The sequence below is a fragment of the Vidua macroura genome, chromosome 10 (assembly GCF_024509145.1).
Source record: "Vidua macroura isolate BioBank_ID:100142 chromosome 10, ASM2450914v1, whole genome shotgun sequence".
NCBI lineage: Eukaryota > Metazoa > Chordata > Aves > Passeriformes > Viduidae > Vidua > Vidua macroura.
Window position 1 is genome coordinate 25,944,262 of NC_071580.1, and position 24,304 is coordinate 25,968,565.

The following is a 24,304-nucleotide window of genomic DNA, read 5'->3' on the forward strand; positions in this document are numbered from 1 at the left end:
TAAGCAACACAAGTCAATCTTTATTGAAAACTGAAGTATTAATACATAACAATTCTTGTTACAATAAACGTGCTTTTAAGAATTTAAACTTGAGCTCATCTACTCATTGAATTGCATAAAAAATAAAAAAGTATGAATTTTCACAATTGAACTGGCTCAGAATGGAATCTCCACTCTTTGTGTTGATGTGATAGTTCAATGCAGGAGTGAGTGATGCCTTAAAACTTATTCTGGAAGACAACATTGACCTAAACTTAAAAAAAAAGTACCAATACAACTGTTCCTAAGACAGTTTTTTAAAAAGTCATAAAAAGGAAACCTGTGTCTATTTCATAACAAACATGGAGAACTATTACTGGGGCCTCTTGTACTTCCATTGCATGCACTCACTTTTTTAGATCTTAAGACAGGAGGACAGCCAATAATAGTATTACAATTAAAAAAAAAAACAAACCCACTAACAAATCCCTTCTACTTAAAACAAGTCTGTACAGCAGCCAGCTAAAAAAGCTTTCCCAGTTTGCCTGCTAAATGCCCAAAAGTCACAATCCGTTTAGAAAAGTCATGTTCATTTTCTTGATGTTGAAACTTCAGGGCCCATAAATTGTCCAGATGTAAAAGTCACAAGTGGACCCTTACTACATGTGAAATTCAGATGTTTCAGTGTTATATGCAACCTGCACAAGAAAAGGATTCTTGTTCCCGCTGTTCCTCTCCCTCTCTGGTGCCTACAGGACACCTTGCCTGCCCTCAGCACCCTGGGCAGTGGCTCCAGACTGCCCAGAGTCCTCCCAGCAGATGGGAACCAGCTCAGCTCTGGGCTAGCCCTGCACAAACTGTCCGACCCTGCTGCAGGTGCTCCTGCCCTGTGGCATTTCACCTCCTCGTGTGAGGGGCTCTGCAGGAAGCCTAGAGCTGACACAACACAGGATTAGAAACTGACACTTCTTAATGAGAACAATATGAGTGAGCTGAAATGGCCATGTCTTTTACAGCCTTCCCAAAGGCTGGCTCAGAGGGCTGAGGAACCTGCCTGGACTGACAGCCACGGAGCAGGCACAGCCACGGGCTCTGTGCCGTGCCTCGAGCTCCAGCTGGAGCATCACTATTGCTCATGTTCATAAGATGGGAGGTTTCACACACATGGGAGTTACCACCCCTGGTATGAGTTTGACCCTAGAGTGAGGTGGTGGTGTCAGACTGATGTGCTTACCTATTTGATCAAAACCCAAATGAACAGTGTGGAACACTGTGCTGAAGCACTGGGGAGTGACTCCAAGTCAATGCTCTCTTGCCTTACTAGCCAAGGAGCAGTGAAGGCACAACACTCCACGGAGAGCAGCCCATGCTGAGAAACCTGGAGTACAGCTCTGTACCATCAGCTCTCCTGACACCACCCAGACATAGTGGTACTGTGATGGGTGGTGGTTTGCTTCTGTTGTTTGCTTAGCTTTATTAGTGGATGGAGCAATACAAGGAAGAACTTCAATGAAAATAAAGGACCTTTTTCACCTACAGCTGCATGTAAGCATTTAACTTGCATAGTACACTCAAAATGAAGCTTTCTTGAGCAGCATTCCTACATGTCTCCTAGAAACTCCAAACAGGAGAGGGTTACAACAAGCATAAGCAACATCTAGCAGTAGGTTGTCTCTTTTCCTTCCTGGTGTTTAGTTAACCACCACCACACTGACTAGGGCTATGTGTTTTTGGTGCCAATTATTTGCCATTTTTCTTTTGCTGCTGCTACACTTAAAAGACATTTACATCAGCTGTTACTGACATAGGGAATACCTTGGTTTTTAAAAAATACTTTATCTAGATGCAACACTTGAAATTTGAATTAAAAAAAATTTCTTGGACTTCTCTTTGTTATTGCTGCAACAGTTATTTTCAGTTCCAGGTTTATAGTAGTACTTTTTTGTTCATATAAAGCTGCCATAAAAGTTTTCTTTTTTTAAAGAGAAGCTTGATCTGAAATGTCTCTACTGCACTAGCTCTTTTAATTTGCAGAGGAGCTTTAGTGCAAACACATACTGTGTTTTCATTTATAAAGGAATTCTAAATAGGGAATGTTATATAAAAAGCAGGAGAGAATGTTTCGTAAGACCCTCACTGTGTAAACGCCTATTTAATGATGTACAGTTTCCCCCACTGCAGTTTTATATCCATGCTTTCTACTATTTGCAACAAAATACCACTGAGATAGTTATATATACACATATTCCCCCGTCCCCCTGCACTGTGCTTTTGGTTACTTTTCAGAACAACTCCTGGAGACAAGCTCCAGCCTCCCAGTAGGATCAGAATTGCTCAGGACTGGAAGGTGCAGTACCTTTGAAAAAGGTACAGTTTCTCCCTCCTGGATGAATCCCATAATGCAACTTAGAAAAAAAAGTGCTCAAGTAAGTGAGACTGCCTAAGTGTTATGGAATACTACATGGAGACCAATTCCAAGCTGACATTTAGGAATCTGAAGTTAGAGCAAATATATAGGAAGTTATAATCATTCCTTAACTATTTCTCTATTGCAGCATTCACGGAAGTTCTCTCCTATGACTTTAATTCAGGGTGATGAGACAGAAGACAGCAAAACTTCCAGCCTGGCCCTCACAGCTCCTCCCCAACACAGCACTGCTCCAGCCCTCAGCTCTTGGTCAGAACCACGCTCAGGACGAGCACCCAGCATTGGTGCTCACTGTGCTCTGCCACACCTGACTGATCACAGCTGCAAATCTAACACACAAATGGAATTGTTACACAGACTGAACAAAGCAGTACAGATTCAACTAAGTTTGTCTCGGATCATTTTCTGCTCCATATAAAAACATATGGAAATCCCTAAGCTGCAGTAAGTGCTCATGAAGTAAGGTTGAAAGTACTTATTCCAACAACTTAGTTAAGTTCAAGGCATTAGAAATAAGGGGGCCATCCACTGACAGTGATTCATGCAAAATAAGCCTAAACTTTATTTAAAAAAAAAAGGGTACAAAATACAGCGAGTGCCTACTGTAAAAAATAAAGTTACTGAAGGCTCTAACCACCAATGGGGTATGAAGGTACACATGACTCTCACCAGGGCAGAATACTGGGATGGCAGCACTAAATCAGCACAGATGCTATCCCAAATCAGCTGCCAAACCTGTACAGGAGCAGAACACCCCAAAACAAAGCGTAACTAAGATACACAACTTCAGAAAATTTAATTCTGAATGGAAGTTAACCTATGAGAACAAGACAGGCTGATATACCTCTGTGTAAATGCTTAAAAGGGAACAACGTTTTATATCTATTTACTGCATAATTTATTGCAGGCAGAATGTATAAAAAAAATTTGCATCTTTCTGGAATTGTAAATCAAGCAGGCTTAAGAAGAACCTCAGTTTTAATGTGCAATATTCAAATTCAAAAATTTTAAATCTCCCCCATAACAATTTTGGTATACAAATGGGTTCCAAGGCTAGCCCTTTATCCCCACAGCATTTGCTTTGAGGTACTTTAAAAATTGAAGTTGCAAGAAAGAATATCACAAATGACTCATTGCAATGAAATGCTAACCTGCAGTCGAGTCTTCTTTTACGTGCTTCCAAGGGCAATTTAGGAAGTAAAAAAAAAAAAATACTAAGAAAACACATCAAAAGGCTGTAACCAACAAATGGCTCCTACTTCAATTGCAAATATTTTCATGAAAAAAAAACAAAACAAAACTGCTTTTTAAACCCTCTATATTCTGGCAGCCCTACTACAGAGTATCCATAGTCCATACTGCAAGTAGGTAATAAGGAGATTGTGTTAAAATGATTTGTTCCCCTTTAACATACTCATCAGGCACACAAACTTTCCTCAGAATAACATGCAGCTCAACTCTGTTGCAGAAAGCCCTTGCACTTCTTAAGTTTCTGGAAAGCAAGCTGGATCAACTGCACATATGTTTTCAACTGACTACGACGTTCTTTAGGAAAAACAGCACGAATTTGCTCAACTGAGCACTAAAAGGAAGTGTTTTTCTATCAGTCTGTGTGGCAGTCTCACTTTGACACATCTTGCATTATCTGAAAGGTAGTACTGGATAGAAATCTCCCCAGGACATCCTATTCATTCTGCAGGTGATACCACCTCCTACCATTCCTAAGAGCCAGTTTTGCCTCAAGGAAGTTTGCCTTATTTACTGGCAGACACAGCACTACCTTTGTTATTTAATTCTGATCCTTAAGAACATCTGTATAACACTGATTCCATACAATGAAAATGAGAAGGTATGAAGTAAACTAATGGTGTGCAGGATGTCTACAGCTTGTCTGACTCATTTTCCAGTCACTCCAATTTATTAGCTGAAATTGAAAAGAACACATCACTTTAACAAAAATTTGCCCCTTTTAAACTGGCAACTCCATCAACCTGAAACAGGCTGAAGCACTCATCTAATGTATGTTATGGCATTCTAGAAAGAAACTCACTTTCATGATTCTACCTTGTCAGACTCTGCATACATTACAACAGTGCATTAGTGATACAAGTTGTAAAATACTTTTCGGTTCCTTTGGATTTGCATATGATGGTTTTTGCATCAGTCACTGCAGGTAGATTGAGCAAGCTTTGTTTCTGTGTTTTAACATGCATTCAACTAGATATGGATCAGAATAAATTTATACTCCCTTTTTATCATTATAATTAGCTAAAAAATTGCAAGACAGTCCACAAAACAGGATTTGCTTTAAGACTAACTGCTTGAGTTCCAAGATGTAAGATATGCAGCACTGGAAAATCTTCAGTGATCAGGAATTAGTAGTGTTTAGCCAAGTGTTGAAAGCATTCAGAAGGAAAGTCCTGGTTGGAGGCATGAGGGCTTCAGCACCAACTTTTAAACCTCAATTTCTTGATTGCATATCTCCCATCTTTAAACCTACATTAAAAGGGGGAAAAGAGTGGGAAATACTCTCAATTAGGTGAAATACTATTTGAGTGCGGCAGAACACATTAACATTGCATGCACCACATACACCAACAAATGCCAAGTGTTAAATAATGTTGCCCTAGCAACTTATCCTGCCACATTTTGAGGTAAGAACACACTACATGGACTTGCTCTGGTCATGTCCAGTCCAGCTTTCTGTCAGCACCGTCGTTGTTTTTAAGGCAGAAGATGGAATATTAAGGAGGTACTTTGTGCTAAATTTAATTACCAGCAGTCATGAGTTTATTAGCAGCATAATTTTCACTTCTTGTATTTGTGATGCATGAGACTCTTGGCTGAAATACTGCATGAGAAGCATTTCAGATCTTCAGACAGCTGTGTACCATCACAGCAAAATGAGAAATGGCTGCTACATTACTAACTCAAAGGGAATAGTCACCTGCAATCTCAGAACTCTGTATTTCTAACTGCTAAAACAGAAATCCCAAAAAAGTTAAAACAAAGTTAACTTTTGTCATAAACTAAATGGATTAAAAGTGAAAAATGACTTGTCAGACCAAGTTCAGTTGGTCTGACAAGTCATCAATTCAAATGAAGCTGTTTTCAGCTTGTGCTAAAAATAACCAAACAAGCTAGAAATGAGGTGGGTAACACAAAAACATTAGTCCTTGTGTCAGTTTGACACAGATTACACCCCCAAAATCCATCCAACTTTATAGCAGATTTCAAAATGAAACTCCTTTTCTTGAAACCCAGGATCTAAATTTTGGTTCACACTAAAAATGCTTTTTCCATGCTGACTGCATGAAGTACGAACTGATACTTACCTGAAACAGAGTGAATATATGAAATTACCTCAAGGTTATCTGTTTCAGCAGCTTGTAACAAATATTCACCCTCTGAGCAAGGCAAAACACCTTGCCTACATATTTATCCAATCACAGATAATTCGACTACAAAGTCAAATACATTCAATTCAGGAATCACAGTACTGCTGAATTTAACAATTAACAATGATTCCAAAATACTGCATATATTTAATTCCAGATGTATTTTAATAAGGCAAACTTAAGGCTCATTCTTTCATATTTGACAATCACGCATCGTGAAAATTATTCATGACTTGTGAAGATGCAGACAACTCAAGAAACTCCAGCAGGATTTTTGAGTATTCCTGCTCAATTAGAATAGTGCAGAAGCACCCCCCATTGCTTACCATCTGCAAAATGTCCCACAAAGAACCTGAAATGCTGTTGTTTGTAAGAAAGATTAACTGCTTTCAATGCAACTTACACTGACTGCCAGGATGATCACCACTGTGGGGGCACATAACTATAGGTTGGTGTTCCTGGAGCCCGATACGTGGGCATAGTAACTGGATGAGGGGCTACTGGAGTTGGGGAATGAGTTGTCAACAAAGTACCTGGAATGAAGAGAACAGTTTTTCAGTAGGCAAAAAATCTAGTAGAGAGGGAAAAAAAAAAAAAGAAAATAAATTTAAAAAAAAAAAAAAAAAAAAAAAAGAGAAGGGGAGAGAAATCGAAGTAATTTTAAAGACAATTACAACTTACTCATTTTCAAAATTACCAGTATCATTTTGCATTCCAGTCCCAATCTTCTTCAAATCTTTATGCCAGAGGGCCATTTTAGCCCAGTGGATGTTTAGGCCAATGCATACAAAGATAATCATTACTCAAAAATAGCTCTAGCAGAAACCCTGCAACATAAGCAACTCTCCCCACAGCAGGCTTTACATGCCATTAAGAATATTTGATGGTACAGATAACTTGACTGATAAATCAGAATAAATTAGTTCTTTGTTTGCATTATTACAGATAGGCTTTTTCCCCACAAGTAAAGCTCTCTTAGCTCAGTTTGTGACACCTAAGGCCTCTAGTTTTGAAGTTTCTCAAATTAAATTATAACTTTGACAGGATAGAAACCAGAATCTCAAAACAAACTTATGGCTCTTGTTTATTAGATTTTTAAATTAGCATCCCTTGAGTGAATGTGGAGTTTTCTTTGTGAGCTAACACCCAGTGAATAACAAAGCATGACATCCCCTCAGCAAACACTCAGAGATGAGACTGAATTATTGATTAAATACCATTCTCTCCAAAACACTACCACCAAAAGACTGTGGCAATAGGAAGAAGACATCCCCAACCATTTCCCATGACACAGAGGACCGGCAGGTAGTACAAGCACATGAAGTGTTGTATCTCAAGACAAGGAAGGTCTGTGGTATGTGGGGTGAGAACAGAACACTGCATTCTCCTCAGTCTAAGAGGGTGCTGCTTTCAACTGGCATAGAGAAATGCAGTGGGAAGAGGAAGTCATGCTCTTGACACTGGTATGAGGAGAAACAAAGGGTGCAAGAGTAAGTAATATTCTATACAGATATGAAGAAAAACTGCCGTCCCACAATACAAACTCTGAAAAGAGGATGTGGTACCTCCATCCTTAGAGGTGATCAAGGTACTGCTGTACAAGAACAAACCCTGACTTAGCTGGACTCAGGAGCATACTGGTGAAGCTACACCTCGAGTGCTGTGTCCAGCTCTGGCCCCTCAGTTTGGGAAGGACGTTGAGACGCTGGAGCGCGTCAAGAGGAGGCTGGAGAGGGGCTGGGAACAAAAACCCTGTGAGGATCCACTGAGGGTGCTCAGCCTGGAGAAAAGGAGACTCAGGGTGACCTTATCACTCTCTACAACTCCTGAAAGGTGACTGTGCTCAGGTGGTGTTGGTCTCTTTCTCCAGGCAGCACTGACAGAACCAGAGGACACAGCCTCGAGCTGTGCCAAGGGAAATTTAGGTTGGATGTTAGGAAAAAGTTTTTTACGGAAAGACTGATAAAGTTCTGGAATGGCCTGACCGGGGAGGTGGTGGAATCACCATTCCTGAATGTGTTTAACAACAGACTGTATGTGGCACTGGGTGCCAGGGTTTAGTTGAGGTTTTGGGGCTGAGTTAGACTCAATGACCTTGAAGGTTTCTTCCAACCCAGTGATTCTGTGAAGACACACGACTTGCACAAGTCCTTCTGAACTGACATTAGTATGATTCTGTCAAGTGCACCTGTGGCACCACATTTCCTAATCACATTTCCTGTGCTCAAAGGACCTCTCCACTGAGAAGAAGCCCTGGTGTGACTGCACCCACCTGCTGACATTGCCATAGTGGTCCCAGCTACCATGCCCATGGTGACCCCATTCCCTCGGGGCGGCGGGATCGGAGCAGGGTACATGGTTGCTGGCATTCCATTGGGCTGCACGACTGTGGTGTGGTGGATTACATGGGGTGGTGCTGCATACAAAGGCTGTGTGTAGTAAGTGCCTTGCTGTTGGAGAAAAAACAGTATGTGAAGTAATTACAGTGTATCTGCTGGGGAAGATAAATGATAGCTTCTTTCACAAATGTATCATAAAATAAAAGTATTACTCTAAACATAGTGAACCTATGGATCAGAAGCTGAAACATTTACTGTAACTATTAAAATTGCGTTTCACTCGCAATTTAACATTTTATCCCTTTTTAAGGCATTTGGGATAACACGTGAAGTAGGGACCTTAGTAGCTCAACAATAAGGGCTCATGCATCGTTCATTCCCTTCCTTTTGATCCCCTTCATATATTAATCCATGACAGAACTTCTCATTATTTCACAACTTGTTATTCAGTTGCTTTTAGTAAAATAATCCAATGTTTTTGGCAAATCCAAGTACACTAAGCAGACCGAATAAAACTTGTTACATGCCTATTAATCCTCTTCAGCTACTGCTTACATGCCAGGAGACTTCCCACTACGCAAAGAAGGACAACTTTTCCCTAAAATATCATATTTACTGAAGTGTCTTAATTCTATCCTTTGTAATAATTTTCAACAGCTTCCCTAGCATGAGACTTGGTAAATCTGTGAAATTACAACAGAAACTTCGTAATAAAAAATTATGACAATTTTTGACAAAACAAAAAATCAGGATACTGGTAGTTACAGGATGCAGCACGTTTTAATAACTGCTGAATTTAGCATCTCTTCAAAGAGTGAACACATTACCAGGAAGTGTTGAGTAACTGTCACGCAAGAGAGGACATAAAATTGAGCACAAACTAAATCACTGTATTAAGAATTCCTACTGCATGCAGCTAAAAATTCTCTCAGTGCACAAAGAAGTGAATGAGATGAAAAGTTAAGAGTTCACCGAGGTATTAGAGGGACCACAGAGGTGCCCACAGAGGCATTTTGTGGCTCTGCCCACGCACCTGTGCATATGGGTTCTGCTGGGGGTAGGCACTTCGGACTGGGTACACAGCAGTCTGGTAGGGGTTGGGTGAGGACGAGTAGGGCGGCACTGCCCCACTGGTGGGTGAACAGGACACTTTGTACGGGGTGCCTGGTGTGTAACCTGGAGCAAAAGGAAGTCTGCATTAAAACACTCAGCAGCACGCTGCTTCCCAAAGTCAGGTGCAATGATTTTCATATTCCCCAACTCCATAAGCTTCATGTGAGTACTTGGTAAGTTAGTCCCAATATCCAAGCACAAGGTCTATCATTTACCTCATACTGGCAACAGCCTGGAAATAGTATTTGGCTGTGTCAAATAAGCCTGAAAAGGTACCTGTATACTTGCATAATTTATTTTTCAAGTCTATGGATATGGGACAAAAAGCACATCTTCATAATAACATATTAAATACTAGGATGTGGCATATTATCCAGCACCCCTACACAGGGGGACTTGGCACATGTGTCAGTCAATTCTCCACACACCCCCAAATCATACTGGCAAAACACAGTAGCAGTCAACTAATTTGCTGTAGTGGATGATACAGGACAAAAATTTCAAAAGCCAGAATCATCTAAAGACCTCATGATGGATTTTCAGAGAACAGAGACAAAATCTGCAACCTCTACTTCAACTTACCTTTATTTCTGTTTGTTTTCTGGCATTTTCTGAACTGGCTAAAATAAACATAAAATGCTGTACCTTTAAAACACAAACACTGCGAAGTTCAGTGCAACTGCAAATTCGACTTGGAAGGCACTTTAAGATCCTTAAATCTTCTTTTTGAGTATTATATATGTAGACATATCCTTAAACATCACTTAAGAATTGTTTTTATACTACAGTAAGACTTCAGGTGCTATCAGAAAGTGGTCGGCATTCCTCTTACAAGGCCCCCAAAATCAGCCTGCCTTTGTAAATGTTTGGAACTGTGGGATTTTTACAGGGATAACTGGCAACTGCTGGTTCATACTGCCCAAAGACAGCTTTTCCATAATTTCTCCAGCCCTCATCAGACACGATCTCAGGGTCAGAAAAAGGGCTTGAAGAGGTATGGAGGAGATTATGATATATTGATATCAATCTATAATGTTTATATATATTTTTTCTATAATATATATAATGTTTCTGCATGCTACACTCCCAAGATCGTTCTAAGGCCAGAGTGGCAATATGAACACCTGAGCAGCAGCATCCAAGAGCAGCAACATTCAGGGTAGCAAACAACAGGCATGACCAAGTCTGAAGAAAGCATCGAGGCCCTTGCCTGTGCTGCTGTGAAAAGATCTTGGATCTCATGCAGGTCTACTGCACTGGGAGACACAACATCCACAGGTATAATTTGTAGTTAGTTGGAATTGAATAAACTAGTACCAGGGCAGTGTAAGAAAGAACAGACACTTGGTAATTATAGAAAAAAAAAGAGACTATCAGAGTAGAGATTAGACTGATTTTAAAAACTGTCTGGAATGGGCTGACTTCAATACAGAGAACAGATCTGAAGTTGTATAGCAGAGAGGATTTGTTGCATTTGTGCTGTCAAAAATCAGTCTGTACAAACAGCATGATGACACATGACCTTCATTCTTCTTGAAGAAGTCTGGGCTTCTTTGCAATTTCATGACACCCTTCAAACTAAAAGTAATTTAGCTAAAAACTAAATAGGTTTACTGTTTCTTTTTTATAGAATTTTTACCTTTAAAAAAGCTGTGCCACAGCACTTACTCTGAACTCTTGCTCTTAGAGACCCTAAGTAGTTCACAGATCCAGCATGCTGAGGAAGTCATTTCTATTAGTATGGAGAGCTATTTGTGGTGAAAACCCCAGCTACAAAATGCTGAACATGAAGAATCACTACAAGTATGTCCTCAGTGAAGCCCACTTTCATTCTAAAACCCACTGATGCAGCTGCACAGACAATTTCTCCTTCATTCTTGCAAAGTGGTACATCTGCACAAGAGGTATTTTGCCATTCCATTAATTTCTTTTTCTCTGTAATATGGAGCAAAGACCTTAACAGTAAATGACAGGATAAGTCAAAACCACAGCCATTTAAGGCAGTACCTGTAAAAAAGCACCCTTTTGTAATAGCAGTGGCACAGCACATTCAAATACTCCTGTGTGATATGAATTTACAAAATCTTTGATTCTACAAACAAGCTGTTACATCCAAAAGATTAAAAAATATATAAAAATATCCCAGCTGTTAGGACAAAGTACTCCAAGTTGTTATCTGCCTGAATTAGAGGTCTGTACATTTTGAACTTTTCTTCACAGCTTGAAGAGCAGCTAAAAATTAAAGTTATTCTTAGTTCTGAAATAAAAGTGTACTTCCTATTCAACAGCAATAAAGACTAACAGTACAAGTTTTTAAAAAATTAATGACATTCAATGACTGTATATGATTTTTATGCATCTTTATTGCTTCTTCTTAGAAGTGAAAAGGTTCTTCCTTTGACTTTGCTATATAGCATGAGATATATTCCAAGATGAATCAGTGCAAACTAATATTACAACATGATTAAGTCTAACAGGTCAAGAATCTTTGCCAGAATTCCCATGATTTGTTAAATTGATTCCATGCAGCTTATCCTCAGCCTCCTGCAGCAGGATTTGCAAACTGTAACCTGTACTAAGACTGGAGCTATCTTCAGTTACCTGCTCCTAGGATGAAAGCCTACAGCTCCTCCTCAGCACAGCTACAGGATATATGCAGGGCAGCACAGAAGGCAGTGAAACTGAAGGGCCTGACAGCCATAAAGCCAATAATAAAAGCCCACATGGGGCTGTGCCACCCAAACTAAGAGCTCTACCCTGATGGGAACTGCTCTCCCTTGAACATGGCTCCCGGGGTAAGTTCTGGAGCAATCCAGTGCAGATGCAAGCTGGCATCCCCAGATATGATACTGGCACAGTAGCAATACCCAGCCACGAGAGCGATTTTTTTTTTTTTTTTTTTAGTTTCTGGAACCTCTAACATTAATCTGTTTCCTTACCTTAAATTCAAGGCCAAAGACAAGACAAAGTGTGAGTCTGCACTCACTCTGCCTCTAATAGCAAACTGAACAGTGACAGAGGTTGTACCAACCAGAATCCCACAGAGTTCCAAGGAAAGTTACATACTTTTAACACATTCTGCAGACAAACATTTTAGATGAGTCTTTTGTCTCAGTAATTGCTGCCACACCCTGAAGAGTCTCCTGGTAGTTAATGAAGTCCATCCATTACAAACACTGAACTTCAATACCAAACAGGTTTCCACAGCATAAGCTTTCCAGTTTCAAGCAATATCCCTTCCTACTGCCATAAATTACACAAGGGCATTCAGGGACAAACTTGGTTATGTGCCACATGCATCTCTGGAAAGCTGGCATAATACATGAAAATGGAAGAGTTGTGAGGATGCCCAGCTCTACATTAACAAAGCAATGTAAGGAATTCCTTCCTATACAAAATAACCACAGGGAGAGTACTGTTGTATTACCACGTTCCTGCTTTAAGTGGAAATTAAACCACTACCAGCTTCTGTTTTGTTTCAAGGATTAGCACATTAAAATCATGTTCTACTAGTGAAAGTAGAACTACACAGAAATAACTTTGGTGAGTACCTTGTTTTTGATGTCTGTTTTTCCACCTCCCTTTTCCTAGGTTCATCCCATTCCCTTCCTTAAATGACATACATGAAAGTAGTGCAGTAACCTAAGTCCTTGCCCTGCATCCACAATGGTGAATCAGCTTTACACAGCAACCAGGCTTTCCAGACCATCAGCCTGTGCAAGACAACCCTAAGGGCAGAGAGAAGTCAGCAAGCTGAACTTGGAAAGATACGATTTAAGAAAAGGGTGAAAAAGAATAATTTTGAGGATAACAGACAGAAGAAAAAACAGGAATCTGGAAATGACCAGAAAGATGCAAAGCAAGCAGAGCCATGAAGGAAGCAGTGAAGTGCAATGCAAACCTCAAGGATAATCTGGAAATACAGAAAAAACAGCTAAAACCTCAGTTGTTCACTTCTTGAAAGGTGCAATAATATGACTTAAGATTATAATACTTTATTAGATGATTCCTTATGAGTCATGTTTGAGGCAATATAAAACTTATCCCACAGTACAAGTGTTATTGTGAACTCCTACAGCTTTTCCTCATTCTTTCTTCTAACCACTTGCAAAGGTCAGGATCCTGCTCTGACACCCCAATTCCACATACCTGTTTGGAAGGTAGGATTTGCTCCAGGATACATGTTGGGGGAATAGGCAGGAGCAGCCGCTGCATAGCCCATTGGGAAGCCAGCTAGGAGAAAGAACACATCACAGTTATTTTCTAGACTGACTTTACTCTCAAAGTTCTCATTGCACATGCTTTAAGTGAGGCAAGCACTCTTCAATCATACCTCCTCAAATAAACACTGCAATCTTCCTCTCTTAAATCCCCTGAAGAAGAATGCTAAGTGAAGAGAACAGCTATGGTTTCACAAGTCCATTCTCTCTTACACCTCTTTTCCAGCCATCTCTGTGGGCCAAGTAACTTTTAAGTTAGCTGGAAAACAAAGTTTTGTGTAACTGTCCTGCACTTCTCCCCCTGGTGTGATGTATGAATGATGACTTAGGATTTTAGCTTTTGTATTTTTCATATATTTGCAAGCCTGCAATTCCTTACTGTCTAACTCTAAGCTCCATATACTGTATTACCTACTGTCTTCATATTTACGTCAGAAAAAACAATTCCTCTCCAGGCCTGGCAATCAAAGACACCTCACTGACTCAGGCTCCGAGAGATGGAAACAAAATTGAGTTGGGGGGGGAGCAAAGTGGGGGTAAATGACTTCAAGACCTGAAGCTGGAATTGGAAGATTAACCCCCAATATGCAAATGCACCGAACTTACAAAAGTGTGAAAACCTGTGAGCTGTGGTCCATTTTTGGGTGTTTTGTCTGCCCTGAATATACCTGAAGGTCCTTCAATAAATAGAACTGCTTTTTATTCCCTTAACAGTTTGGCTTCTGTTTTTAGGCAGCCCCCAAGAAGGCATCACATACAATACTAATCTGAATGGACATTTTCACAGAAATACATCCCTAGAAGTTAGAGTGACTCTGACTCTCCAGATCAGAGGCATCTCAAGTAGAACGTACAAAGCAGTAGCAGCCCAAATTGCTTGCTGAATTTGACACATATTTGCTACTACACTGGATATCAAATGAGCTCCCCATTTTCAGACACACACTGTGACAACAGTAACGAGTGATTCACAGAGGTACTGGCAAAATGACAGTGAAACACTTCTGTACCAGAGAACACTGTGATATACTCCTGTGTAAGACACAACACTGCATTAGCAAAAACTTGTTACCTGAAAGACACATAGCTTCTTCAGATTAAGTAACATTTCTGAATTAATCATAGCTATTAGTTTTCCCAAGAACCTATTTACATTATTCAAATCTGTAAAACCAAGTAATGTCTGTATTCAGAAAGATACTAGAAAGATAGTAGAAAGAGCTACTACCACATTCTGCTCTCTGCTTATAAAGATTCCAGCTCCTTCAGATAAAAGGTAATTAATATTTGCATACCCACTGTCAGACTCAGAGCTTAGTTTTAAACTGCTGTTCAAATGTGAAGAGTTTTTATTTCACTATGAATCCCAGAGTCCTCAGCAATTACTCCCAACAATTAAAATTACTCAGCTCAGGACTATATAAGCTAACCCAGTTTTGTAAAGCACTCTGTAAACATATCAAGTGACATACGCTTGGCACTACTATGAGGTGGTCAGCATGGAGAAGACTAAGAAAAGCATTAGGCTTAAAAATCCAAGTTAAAAATAACATATTCAAGTTGTAACAACTTTTCAGAGTGTAAATAGCTCTTCAGTTTTCAAACTCACAAGCTGCTGGTGGAACGCTTTAGTACAGCTTTACCTTACTCAAACACACTACAGATCTGCAACAGTGTGTGTGTGAAACATTTTCAGTCCTTTCTTTCTTCACAGCTTTAGCTGCACTGTGGAGCACTCTGATTTACTTAAGAAACAGGTCATTAGTGTAAAATGTAACTACAACAAGCAGCAGTTTTAGCTTCTACAAGGAACTTCCATCCATATGAGAACATTTGAATATTGATTTCTTGCTGCTGTAAAACTATCCAACAGCCTAAAATAGGTGTAGTATAATATAAACAGTTATTAAATATGCAACAGCTTTAGAAACACATTGCCTTTCAGTATGCATTCCACCTACTGCTGTGTTCCTCACTTTCTATTATCATGCAACCCATGTAAATGCAATGATAACAAGTGGAGAATCTGCAGCTTTTAAATTAGGAGAAGCAAAGAAGGGGTTCTTAGTCATGCAACATTTTAAAAAAAAAAGGTCCTAAAATGCAAGTCTACTTTTCATTTTAGGGAATGTGCTTTGTATTTATCCCACAGTCTTAAAACCTGGACCAGGCAGCAAATTATCTAATGGTGTAACACATTACTGACTAAGCTGAATTTAGGGGTCAAAATTGCATGAACTGACCAACCAACTGCTGCAAGGGAGAGTTCTAAATAACCACATTGTAGCATGACATTTAAGGCACTTCTGCAACAATTCTATTTCAATTTCGTGTATTTTAGTTATGCAGACTGGCAAACAAAGTACTTACATAATTAAATATATAATCTAGTATAAATAATAGTAGATAAAAGATTAGAGATTGTAATGTTGTTTAAACTGCTATTTATGAATCTACAATAGTATTTTTTCCTAAATAAATTAAGGTACAACTTAGTTTACTATAGACAAAAGCCTCAATGCAGTATATAGATGCTTATCAGTACAAATCAAAACCTGGTTAATATAAATCTGAGTTTAGAAAATAAATACAGCTAAAGATATGAAGTTATATTCAAATAATCCATAATAATCTTTATCTAAAGCAAAAGAAAAGCTGGAAAAAGCCATCTATTATAATTACAGAAGTAACTGTCCCATACATTATATTAATTAGTAAGCCTCTGCTGCTTGCCTTATTATAAGATTACTATAGCCTGTATAACTCAGAGTAAAATCATCCTGCAGGACTTATGGTTACATAGTGTCAGCTTTACAATTTATTACTGTACCATTCCAGTCACTCAACAGACCTAAAGCCATTTAAACACATTTTGCATTTCCCTTATAAATACTGTAGAAATCAAGGAAGGTACACTAGTTTGAGGAAAATGAAAAGCAAAAAATAAAATTAAAATGCTTTTGAGACAATCAAGCCAATAAAGAGAATTCATTCATGTATCACTATTTAGAAGGAGGAACAGAGAAAATTAGAACAGGAAAACAGGAATTCTAATGCAATACCCAAGGTGAAAAACAGATTTAAGAATGGTAAATAGCAGTAGGAAAATATAGTACAGCTACCAAGAATATAAACAGTACCAGCACAGAATAATTTCTGCCTCCCAACACCAACTAAATCACAAAACTGCCTCCTTGTAAAAGCTAAAGAAGTTTAACTTCTTATGAAGTACAAAGCTGAGCAGAAAAGACCCTGCAGCCTCTCCCAGGATGGAAACTCCCTTCTGTCAGAGATAACAGGGGAAAAAAAAACCAAACCAAACCAAACCAAAAAAAAAAAAAAAAAAAAAAAAAAAAAAAAAAAAAAAAAAAAAAACAGCATCAAGATATGCTGCTTGAAATGTGTCCCAGAGGCACACAGGCTTCTCTTTAACCTTCCTGGAAAGTTCTGTCCAAATCTAATTTTGCCTCATCTAACTTTTAGACTATAGAGACATCAGAAATGAAGCCTCCTTGCACATACATTAGGAGATGGGTTGGGGGGACAACCTCATGAAAAACTGTAGAGTCAATGAGAAGTAGATAAAACAAGAAATTAAATGTATTTCCGTTTCAAAAACATTTTTGGCCATTTTCTTGGTGCCACCTTTGATGCTATATTTTGGGCAGTCAGAGAACAGACAGCATGATCAAGAATTAAGAGGATAGAAAGGTTAACAGTGCCAGTCAACTGGCAGCAGAAATAGATTGCCTCCTCTTCTTGCAGGGCATAATTATTAGAACTCCTAAAATAAGCTGCATTGGAAGAGATACTGAAGTTAGAAATATAACAGAAGAAATAACATCAGTCTTGAAATGTCACTTTTTAAATTTAAAAGCAACCTCATCCCAATCCCAAAGCAGATTTACATGAAAGCATTCATAACTATTTCTTCTTGACCATGAGCAAAGAGCAGTGTAACCAAAACTTGTCAGAAAACAGAGCTGCTTACCTGGATAACCAATTCCTTTGGCATTTGCATAGGGAACCCCAGAAGATCCAGGGCTATACACAGGATTCATTATTTCAGTAACTGAATCAGGAAATAAAGAAACAGAAAGTCAGTATTTACTTATATAGGGAAAGCTTGAAATCGCAACAATTAAGGTGAAACTGGAAACTAAGGAAACTTATTGGAAGAAAATGTTACAAAGGAAAAAGCAGCAATTCCTCTACTTCTCAACATTAAAGCTGTAGCTACAGGCAGAAAAGAATCACTGCAGGAAGAAGTTTCAAAGCATTCCAACCCTCAATCAGCTAGAGAATGTCTCAGGAATGAAACATTCCCTGTTGCAGAGCACGCTTTCAAAATATTTCCATAGCCCAGAGCTCCCCCGTGGTGTGCAGATCCAAACCCACTGCAGGGGTTCTCCTGTGCTAGACTTCTCTCCTCCTGCCATCTGTCAATCACTCAGCACCTCTCTACCATTTATCAACCACTCAGCATCTCTCTGCCATCTACCAACCTTGCTTTCTTCCCAGTTCTTTCCTGAAGCCTCTAGCCAAGGGATGCAAATACCATCCCTTGCAAATGGTCCACTCTTACTGGCACTTGAAACCTGGCATTCCAGTCCTTTACAGCACTAAATTATCAAACATCCAATTACTACAGAAGCAAGTGGCAAAAAACTGTGCATTTAGACAGCCAGCCCATATCTGTCTTTGTTTACTTCCTGTCAGGTTCTTCAGAGCCTATGACAAGCCGACAGTTGTGTCCAGTCATTTCTGAATGATGCATTCACACAAAAACAAGGCTCCTACAGCCAGCATCACCCACAGCAATAAAACCAAATCCCATTTTAAAAAGAACCTTGTATGCAAACACCAAGGAAAATAAAATTGCATTGAAGATGCTTCTCAAGTGCCTCAGGAATACTGTTCACAACAATACACAATACAAGAATACTGTTCACAACTACTATTCCAGTATTTTAGAAAAAAAATCTTAATATTTAAAGCTCAGTATCATCAATCATCTGCACATATAGATAGATACATATATATATACACAGATCTCCCACTTCACAGGGGCAGGTTACATTGGATATTTGAAAAAGGTTCTTCCCCCAAAGGATGGTTGGGCACTGAACAGGCTCTGCAGGGCTCAAAGCCCCAGGCCTGACCCAGCCCAAGGAATGTCTGGACAATGCTCTCAGGACATGGTGGAATTCTTGTGGTGCTGAGCAAGGCCAGGAGCTGGACTGATTGTCCCTGTGTGTCCCTTCCAACTCGGGACATTCTATGATTCTTCCTGCAAGCACCCAAAATGCTCTATGAGCACTCTATGAAACCAGACTTTCTTATTAACTGCTAATAGCTGACACTTGAAATTCCTCTTCTACATCTCAAGATGCTGTCTTACTTAAACCAACTGGATGTTAAGCAGTTAAACACAGTTTAAGGAAATTTTGTAAATAAAATTTATGAAACAAGGAAGTTTAATTACACATGCACTACCTTAGTTACAGGATATGTTATGGCAGGAATCCAAGTGGAGTTTATCAGTATAGCTGCACTGATAAACCTAGGGTAAGTGACTCTATAAAGCATAAAGTTTGCTTTTTAGAGGAACACTAAAACCAGCTCTGTGCCAAGAGAATTAGCAGCACCTGGTACACAACAGATATAAAACTGCCATTTGTGCAAAATTAGGAATCAGTAAGTGCTGTCAGAAAGTTTATAATCAGGTTTCACAAAACACTCCAAGTCAATATAAGATAATTACAAGATTCATCAGGTTCTTGGGCTTTCTCCCCTCACTTCCCAACAATACTAACTTATATAGAATTACCTTTTTTGTTCAGATTGTGTGATTACACATCAAGAAAACAGAGCCAACTGAGTTACAAACCAAACAAGCTGCCATTTACATCACTTAGGATGAATAAAGATCCCCAGAGCAGCATGTTTTAAGCACCTGACCCACATCAAGTGCCATCTGAAACAAATATCTTTGAAAATGTTCTACAGCAAGCTATATTTCAAGAATAAAGTGTAATATTTCACTGAAGTCCTGTGGAGTTTTAGCAGCATTAACTCTGTGCCATAATCAACAGGTGTATTTTGCTGGACCAGTATTTTCTTTTAGCAAGGCTGCTCTTTTCTCCCATACTTTCTTCAGTGTATCCTTCTCCTTAAAGTATGAGTCTCACTTACTTGAAAACTTTCAGTCTGTTCCTTTTATATCTTTCTGTGCTTTCTTCTCATGTGTATTTCTGCTCCTCTTTCAATGTTGATTTTGCCACATTTTGTCTCTAAATTTACAAAATACTTAGGGGCTCAAGCTTCACTTTGGTTTCAGCATTTCCCAGTTACAGGGTTAAAGTCTTAAGGAGATGGATAAACCTTTCCACTCAAGCAACACAGTGCTCTCCCACATCCTCATATTCTACAAATGTGCTGCTCCTCCTTGCAGTCCCTACAGCAATTAGGAGAAAAGACTCTGGAACCTTCTCACCATTCTGAATGGCAGCGAACAAAAAGAGAACTGTCAGGTGGAAAACCAGCAAGGGTCTCCTATGAATATTTAGGCAAAATACACAAAAAAAATCCCAACTATTAGAAATATTAGTAGACAATGACTGCAGAACAACACATGGACATACACTATGGGAGATGGCTTAAAGAGAAACCACACAAAAATGAAGAGGTAGAGGAAATGGATAGAAAATGTCAGACAACACAGACTTGATCTCAAAGGAAGTACAGACTGAGAGAGAGGAACTCCACTTAGGGAAAAAAAAACCCTAATGACACTGGTAGCCTCAAGCTGTTCACTTCCACTTCAAATGAATCCATGCTTTCAACTTCACAAGTGTACACACACAAATTAATTCAACTTTGGTGGGACAGGGATGTACTTTCACCACTGAAAGGCAAGTCAGAGCCACGAGCCTACACAAAGTGCTCACAGTATCGCAGACTAAATATCAGACCACTTCTAATTAAAAAGAATTATTTTCAGGTCTCCTCTGAAGGACCCAACATGTGTAAGTATAATTATGTAGTATTACTCAGTGGTTGCAATCATCCCACTTTTACCATAATTTTACTTGGAAGGGCATCTGTTATACTAAGATGTGGAACCTTGCAGCCCACTTCCTTGGAATGCTCCAAGTCCACATCAAACACTAGCGAGGACTGGTATAAAGGGAGCCCAAAGAATCCCTGTCTTTCAACTGCTTTGTTGGCATTCCCTCCAAAGCATTCTCATGCTAAGGAATATGCAAATAAGTGTCTACAGTGCATCATCTGTATATAAATTGCACAGAGCTAACTGTATACCAATGACTCTTTCAGCTGAAATGAAGGCAATCATACTTATTAAAGATGATTAAAGACTGCACAAGGATGCTGGGAAGTGCAAACCTTCACCTTGCACTCTGGCTAAAGCCAGGCAATCAAACTCAGCTTTCATAAGACCTGTTAGATCTCATCTTGGTACAGATACCAGGACAACCATCCTCCACTTAAACCCAGGTTTTGGGAAGCTGAGCACAAAGGCCAACCACTGCTAATGCTGAAGGTCCAGTATTCCCAATTGGATCTCTTTTGCACACAGCTTTTCCTGCTACACTCAGGACAAGCATGTTTCTAGGAAAATCTGCTTTTAAAAATCTTTTCACAGAGATCAATGTAAGAACCCACAGATCAATGCAAACACTGTGAGACAAACTGCACATTCCTTTGCAACATATGTATTTTCTCACTCCTGATTTTCACACTACCAGAATGCCATCTATCGAATGCCATTTAATGCTCTTCTGATGACAATTCCATCACAAGAGTTGGGGAGGAATCTCCAAATACCTTGGCCAAAACACACTACTGTGGTCCAGTAACACTTTCCCTCTAGGATGTTAAGCAGACTCACACACATTAAGTCATTGCAGTGTTTAACACTGATCCATTCTGGAACACCTTCAGAATGCCATTTGCCATGAAATTGTACAAATGGCCCAGTTTGCACTTGCTAAGTTACTTACCATCATATTAATACTCTGCATTTTACCCATTTGACTTTCAGTCAAAGCATAATACAAGTAAAATACGTAAGTGCCTGGTAATGTAAAAGAAGTAATTTCCACTGCTAAGTAACAAAGAAACTAGTTCATGACACTTCAGCTCTTCGAATAACTGACAATTGAAGTCTCAGTCACACTATGTTCTGTTAAACCTTCAGCCACCATTTGATGCAAATCTAAGGCCAAATAACAGGCACTTTTTACACAATTAGTTTAAAAAAAGGGATATAATATTATAAAGACTAAGACAAGGCATCCCATGCTGCACTGGTAGGTAGCACTTAATTCATTCCATTCATCGAAAGACCTCAAAAAAAGTCACTGAATTTTCCCAGAAAGGAGGACAAGCCTCTTCAGGGGAGACCAGAGGTTTATGGCAGCCCAGGACTGCAGGCAGCTGCAATCAGTGCTCACAGAACTGCCATGCAGCTGGCAAGCAATCCCTGCACTGGGACCCCTCACTAGGCTGGAGCAGATAAGCTGGCTGCCAGGATTCTGGGCTCTGCTGGAGGAATTTTGGATAAAGGATTACTAGTTTTCCATCTATCAGCTTGAGAGAACTGAAACACATCCCCAAATGGCCAAGGCCAGTTCAAACGCAAAGAAGGGAGCAGGACTGGACAGTGACAGGACAGACTGAGGCTGCAGAACGACAGCCTAGAAAAGGACAGTTAACATCTTTGCTCAAAGCTCACACATAAAGTAAAATACAAAGCTGGAACTCTCATTCCCATGCAAGTCTTCCTCCCCTGCTTGAGTTACAAGATGTTGTCACAGAGAATGAATAAGACACCTCCAAGCACTCTATGTTTTGTTTGAATGTCTTCTTTTTTCCTAAGGCTAAAAAAAGGAATGGAGCCGTTTAGGCTTTTTAATCCTTTCTAGTGCATACAACTCTCACCTGCAAGCCTGATCTAACAAGGGTTTGTTAGGGATTTTTTCCTATGTAAAATACACCTACATTAACACCAACACTACTTGCACTCAGTGTCGGTAAGGACGGAGACAACATGATTACATGTGAAAGACTCAACAGTTTCATATGTCATTCACAGAAAGAAAACCTACACAAAACCACAACACTAAGATCCTACTTGTGATCCAACTTCATTTGTACGTTGTGACATTGCTCTAGTCTTCAAAATATCCCAGAACATTACCAAAACCTTTTCTTAAAAAAAACTCCTTCTAACTTATGGAAACATTAAACGAACTGCACAATATTTCTCAAAGTCTACAATTTCTGTTGTTGCTATGGCACAAGAGGATAGAAGCTGCCAGCTCCAATCCCTGCATCTCCTTAATAACTTTGAATTTGTGTGCATTCTCATCTCAAACAAGTCCTCAAGTCACCAAGACCTTACTGTAAGAATCATAGAAGCCTGTCTATTGCCAAATTTAGGGGAAGTCAATCAACTATGAGAAACAGAGAAAAAAAATCAAATTGGAAGAGTATACTTCACTACCCGAAGGAATTGTATTTATAACTTTTTAGTTAAGCCCCAGAGCTCTGCTTCTTCCTAAAATCCTATAAAGCATTTTTTTCCTTAAATTAATTTTCAATTTATTCCCTAATACTTTCTGAAATAACATGAAACTGTTGCAAACCACAACGAACACAGAATTTCCAAAAGCCTCCTGAGCCCTCCTCCTTTCCAACCTCAGAGTTAGAGTGCATAATTACCACTCCAAAGATGCAGGAAAGGGTGCATTCTACCAGTGTGGAAGGTTTATGACACTGACAATTACACATCAGAGCAGACAGAAAGTCTGGTCACAGGAGGGAACATGCACACTGAGATTCAACATTCAAGAACAAATCAAGTTCCACAGAGATGAATGCAAAAAACCCACAGATCAATGCAAACACCGTGAGACAAACTGTACATTCATTTGCAACACATGTATTTTCTTACTCCTGATTTTCACAGCTGGGCAGAAACACTACCAGAATGAGATCTACCGAATGCCGTTCTGCCCCGAGCGCTGGGTGTCTGCCCTCATCGAATCCCTGACTTTTTACCTTTCTCAGAGCACTGATTTCAACATTTGGTTGGTATTTATACGGCTCCAAACGATGCAGAAAAGCACTGCAAGCCCTGCTTGTACCTTCTCCCTTTCCGCCTCACCAGAGAGCACCGAGGACCGAGCTTCGATTGCTGCCTGCAGCTCACAAAGGTACGGGGCATACACGGCCCCCGCACCGCTCCCGCACGCAGCTGCAGCCTCCGACGCCGTGTCCGCCGAACGCAGCCGGCCGGAGCCCTCGTGACGACACCCTCAATTCGCACCAAGTTCCCACCCGGACGATGCTGCGCTGCCAGCAGCGACCGGCACCGCCGTGCCCCGAGCGCGGGGCCGAGGCGGGGAGGCCGCGGGCCCTGCGCAGGTACCTGTTACGGCCGGAGCCCCGCGGCCGCAGGAGGCGCCGCCAGCTCCCCTCTGCCGGCCAGGCCGCAGCGCGGCGGAGCCGGGGCCCGCGGCCCGCACCTGTCCCGGGATGGCGCAGCCGGGCCGGCGCGGATGGCAGCGGGGCCGGCGTCCCTCCCCGCGCCCCCCCGCGGCCCCGGGCCCGCACTCACCGTGAGCGGCAGCGCTGCGTGCGGGTGGCGCGGCGGGCGCTGGCTGAGCCGTGCGTGCGGGTGCCCGCGCCTGCCTGCGTGCGTGCGTGCGTGCGTGGGTGGGTGGGTGCGTGCGTGCGCGACCCCGCGGGCACGGCACGGGACGGCACGGGAGGGGGCGGCCGCTGCGCCCCGGCCGCACC

General features: G+C 40.5%; 1 protein-coding gene across 2 annotated transcripts; it reads right to left on the reverse strand.

Moving 5' to 3' along the window:
- On the reverse strand, positions 1 to 24,228 carry FAM168B (family with sequence similarity 168 member B). Of its 2 annotated transcripts, none has more exons than XM_053986136.1 (7): positions 24,123 to 24,228; positions 17,469 to 17,549; positions 13,407 to 13,490; positions 9,178 to 9,320; positions 8,078 to 8,255; positions 6,209 to 6,338; positions 1 to 4,903 (listed from the first exon to the last, which is right to left on the reverse strand). In XM_053986136.1, the coding sequence occupies exons 2-6, from the start codon at positions 17,536 to 17,538 to the stop codon at positions 6,226 to 6,228; spliced, it is 588 nt and encodes a 195-aa protein (XP_053842111.1). In that variant the 5' UTR covers positions 17,539 to 17,549; positions 24,123 to 24,228; the 3' UTR covers positions 1 to 4,903; positions 6,209 to 6,225. The 2 variants fall into 2 exon arrangements, with proteins under 2 accessions (XP_053842111.1, XP_053842112.1); XM_053986137.1 differs by lacking the exon at positions 24,123 to 24,228 and adding an exon at positions 23,650 to 23,810.
- Between the last annotated feature and the right edge of the window lie 76 nt (positions 24,229 to 24,304).

Bases quoted from the DNA above. Each gene is read 5' to 3' on its own strand.
- FAM168B (XM_053986136.1), bottom strand. From the start codon at position 17,538: ATGAATCCTGTGTATAGCCCTGGATCTTCTGGGGTTCCCTATGCAAAT. The intron at 8,256-9,177 runs GTGCGTGGGCAG...TTTCTCCAACAG, and splicing joins AGCAGAACCCATATGCACAG to CAAGGCACTTACTACACACA. The intron at 6,339-8,077 runs GTGGGTGCAGTC...TCTTCATTCCAG, and splicing joins CACTATGGCAATGTCAGCAG to GTACTTTGTTGACAACTCAT.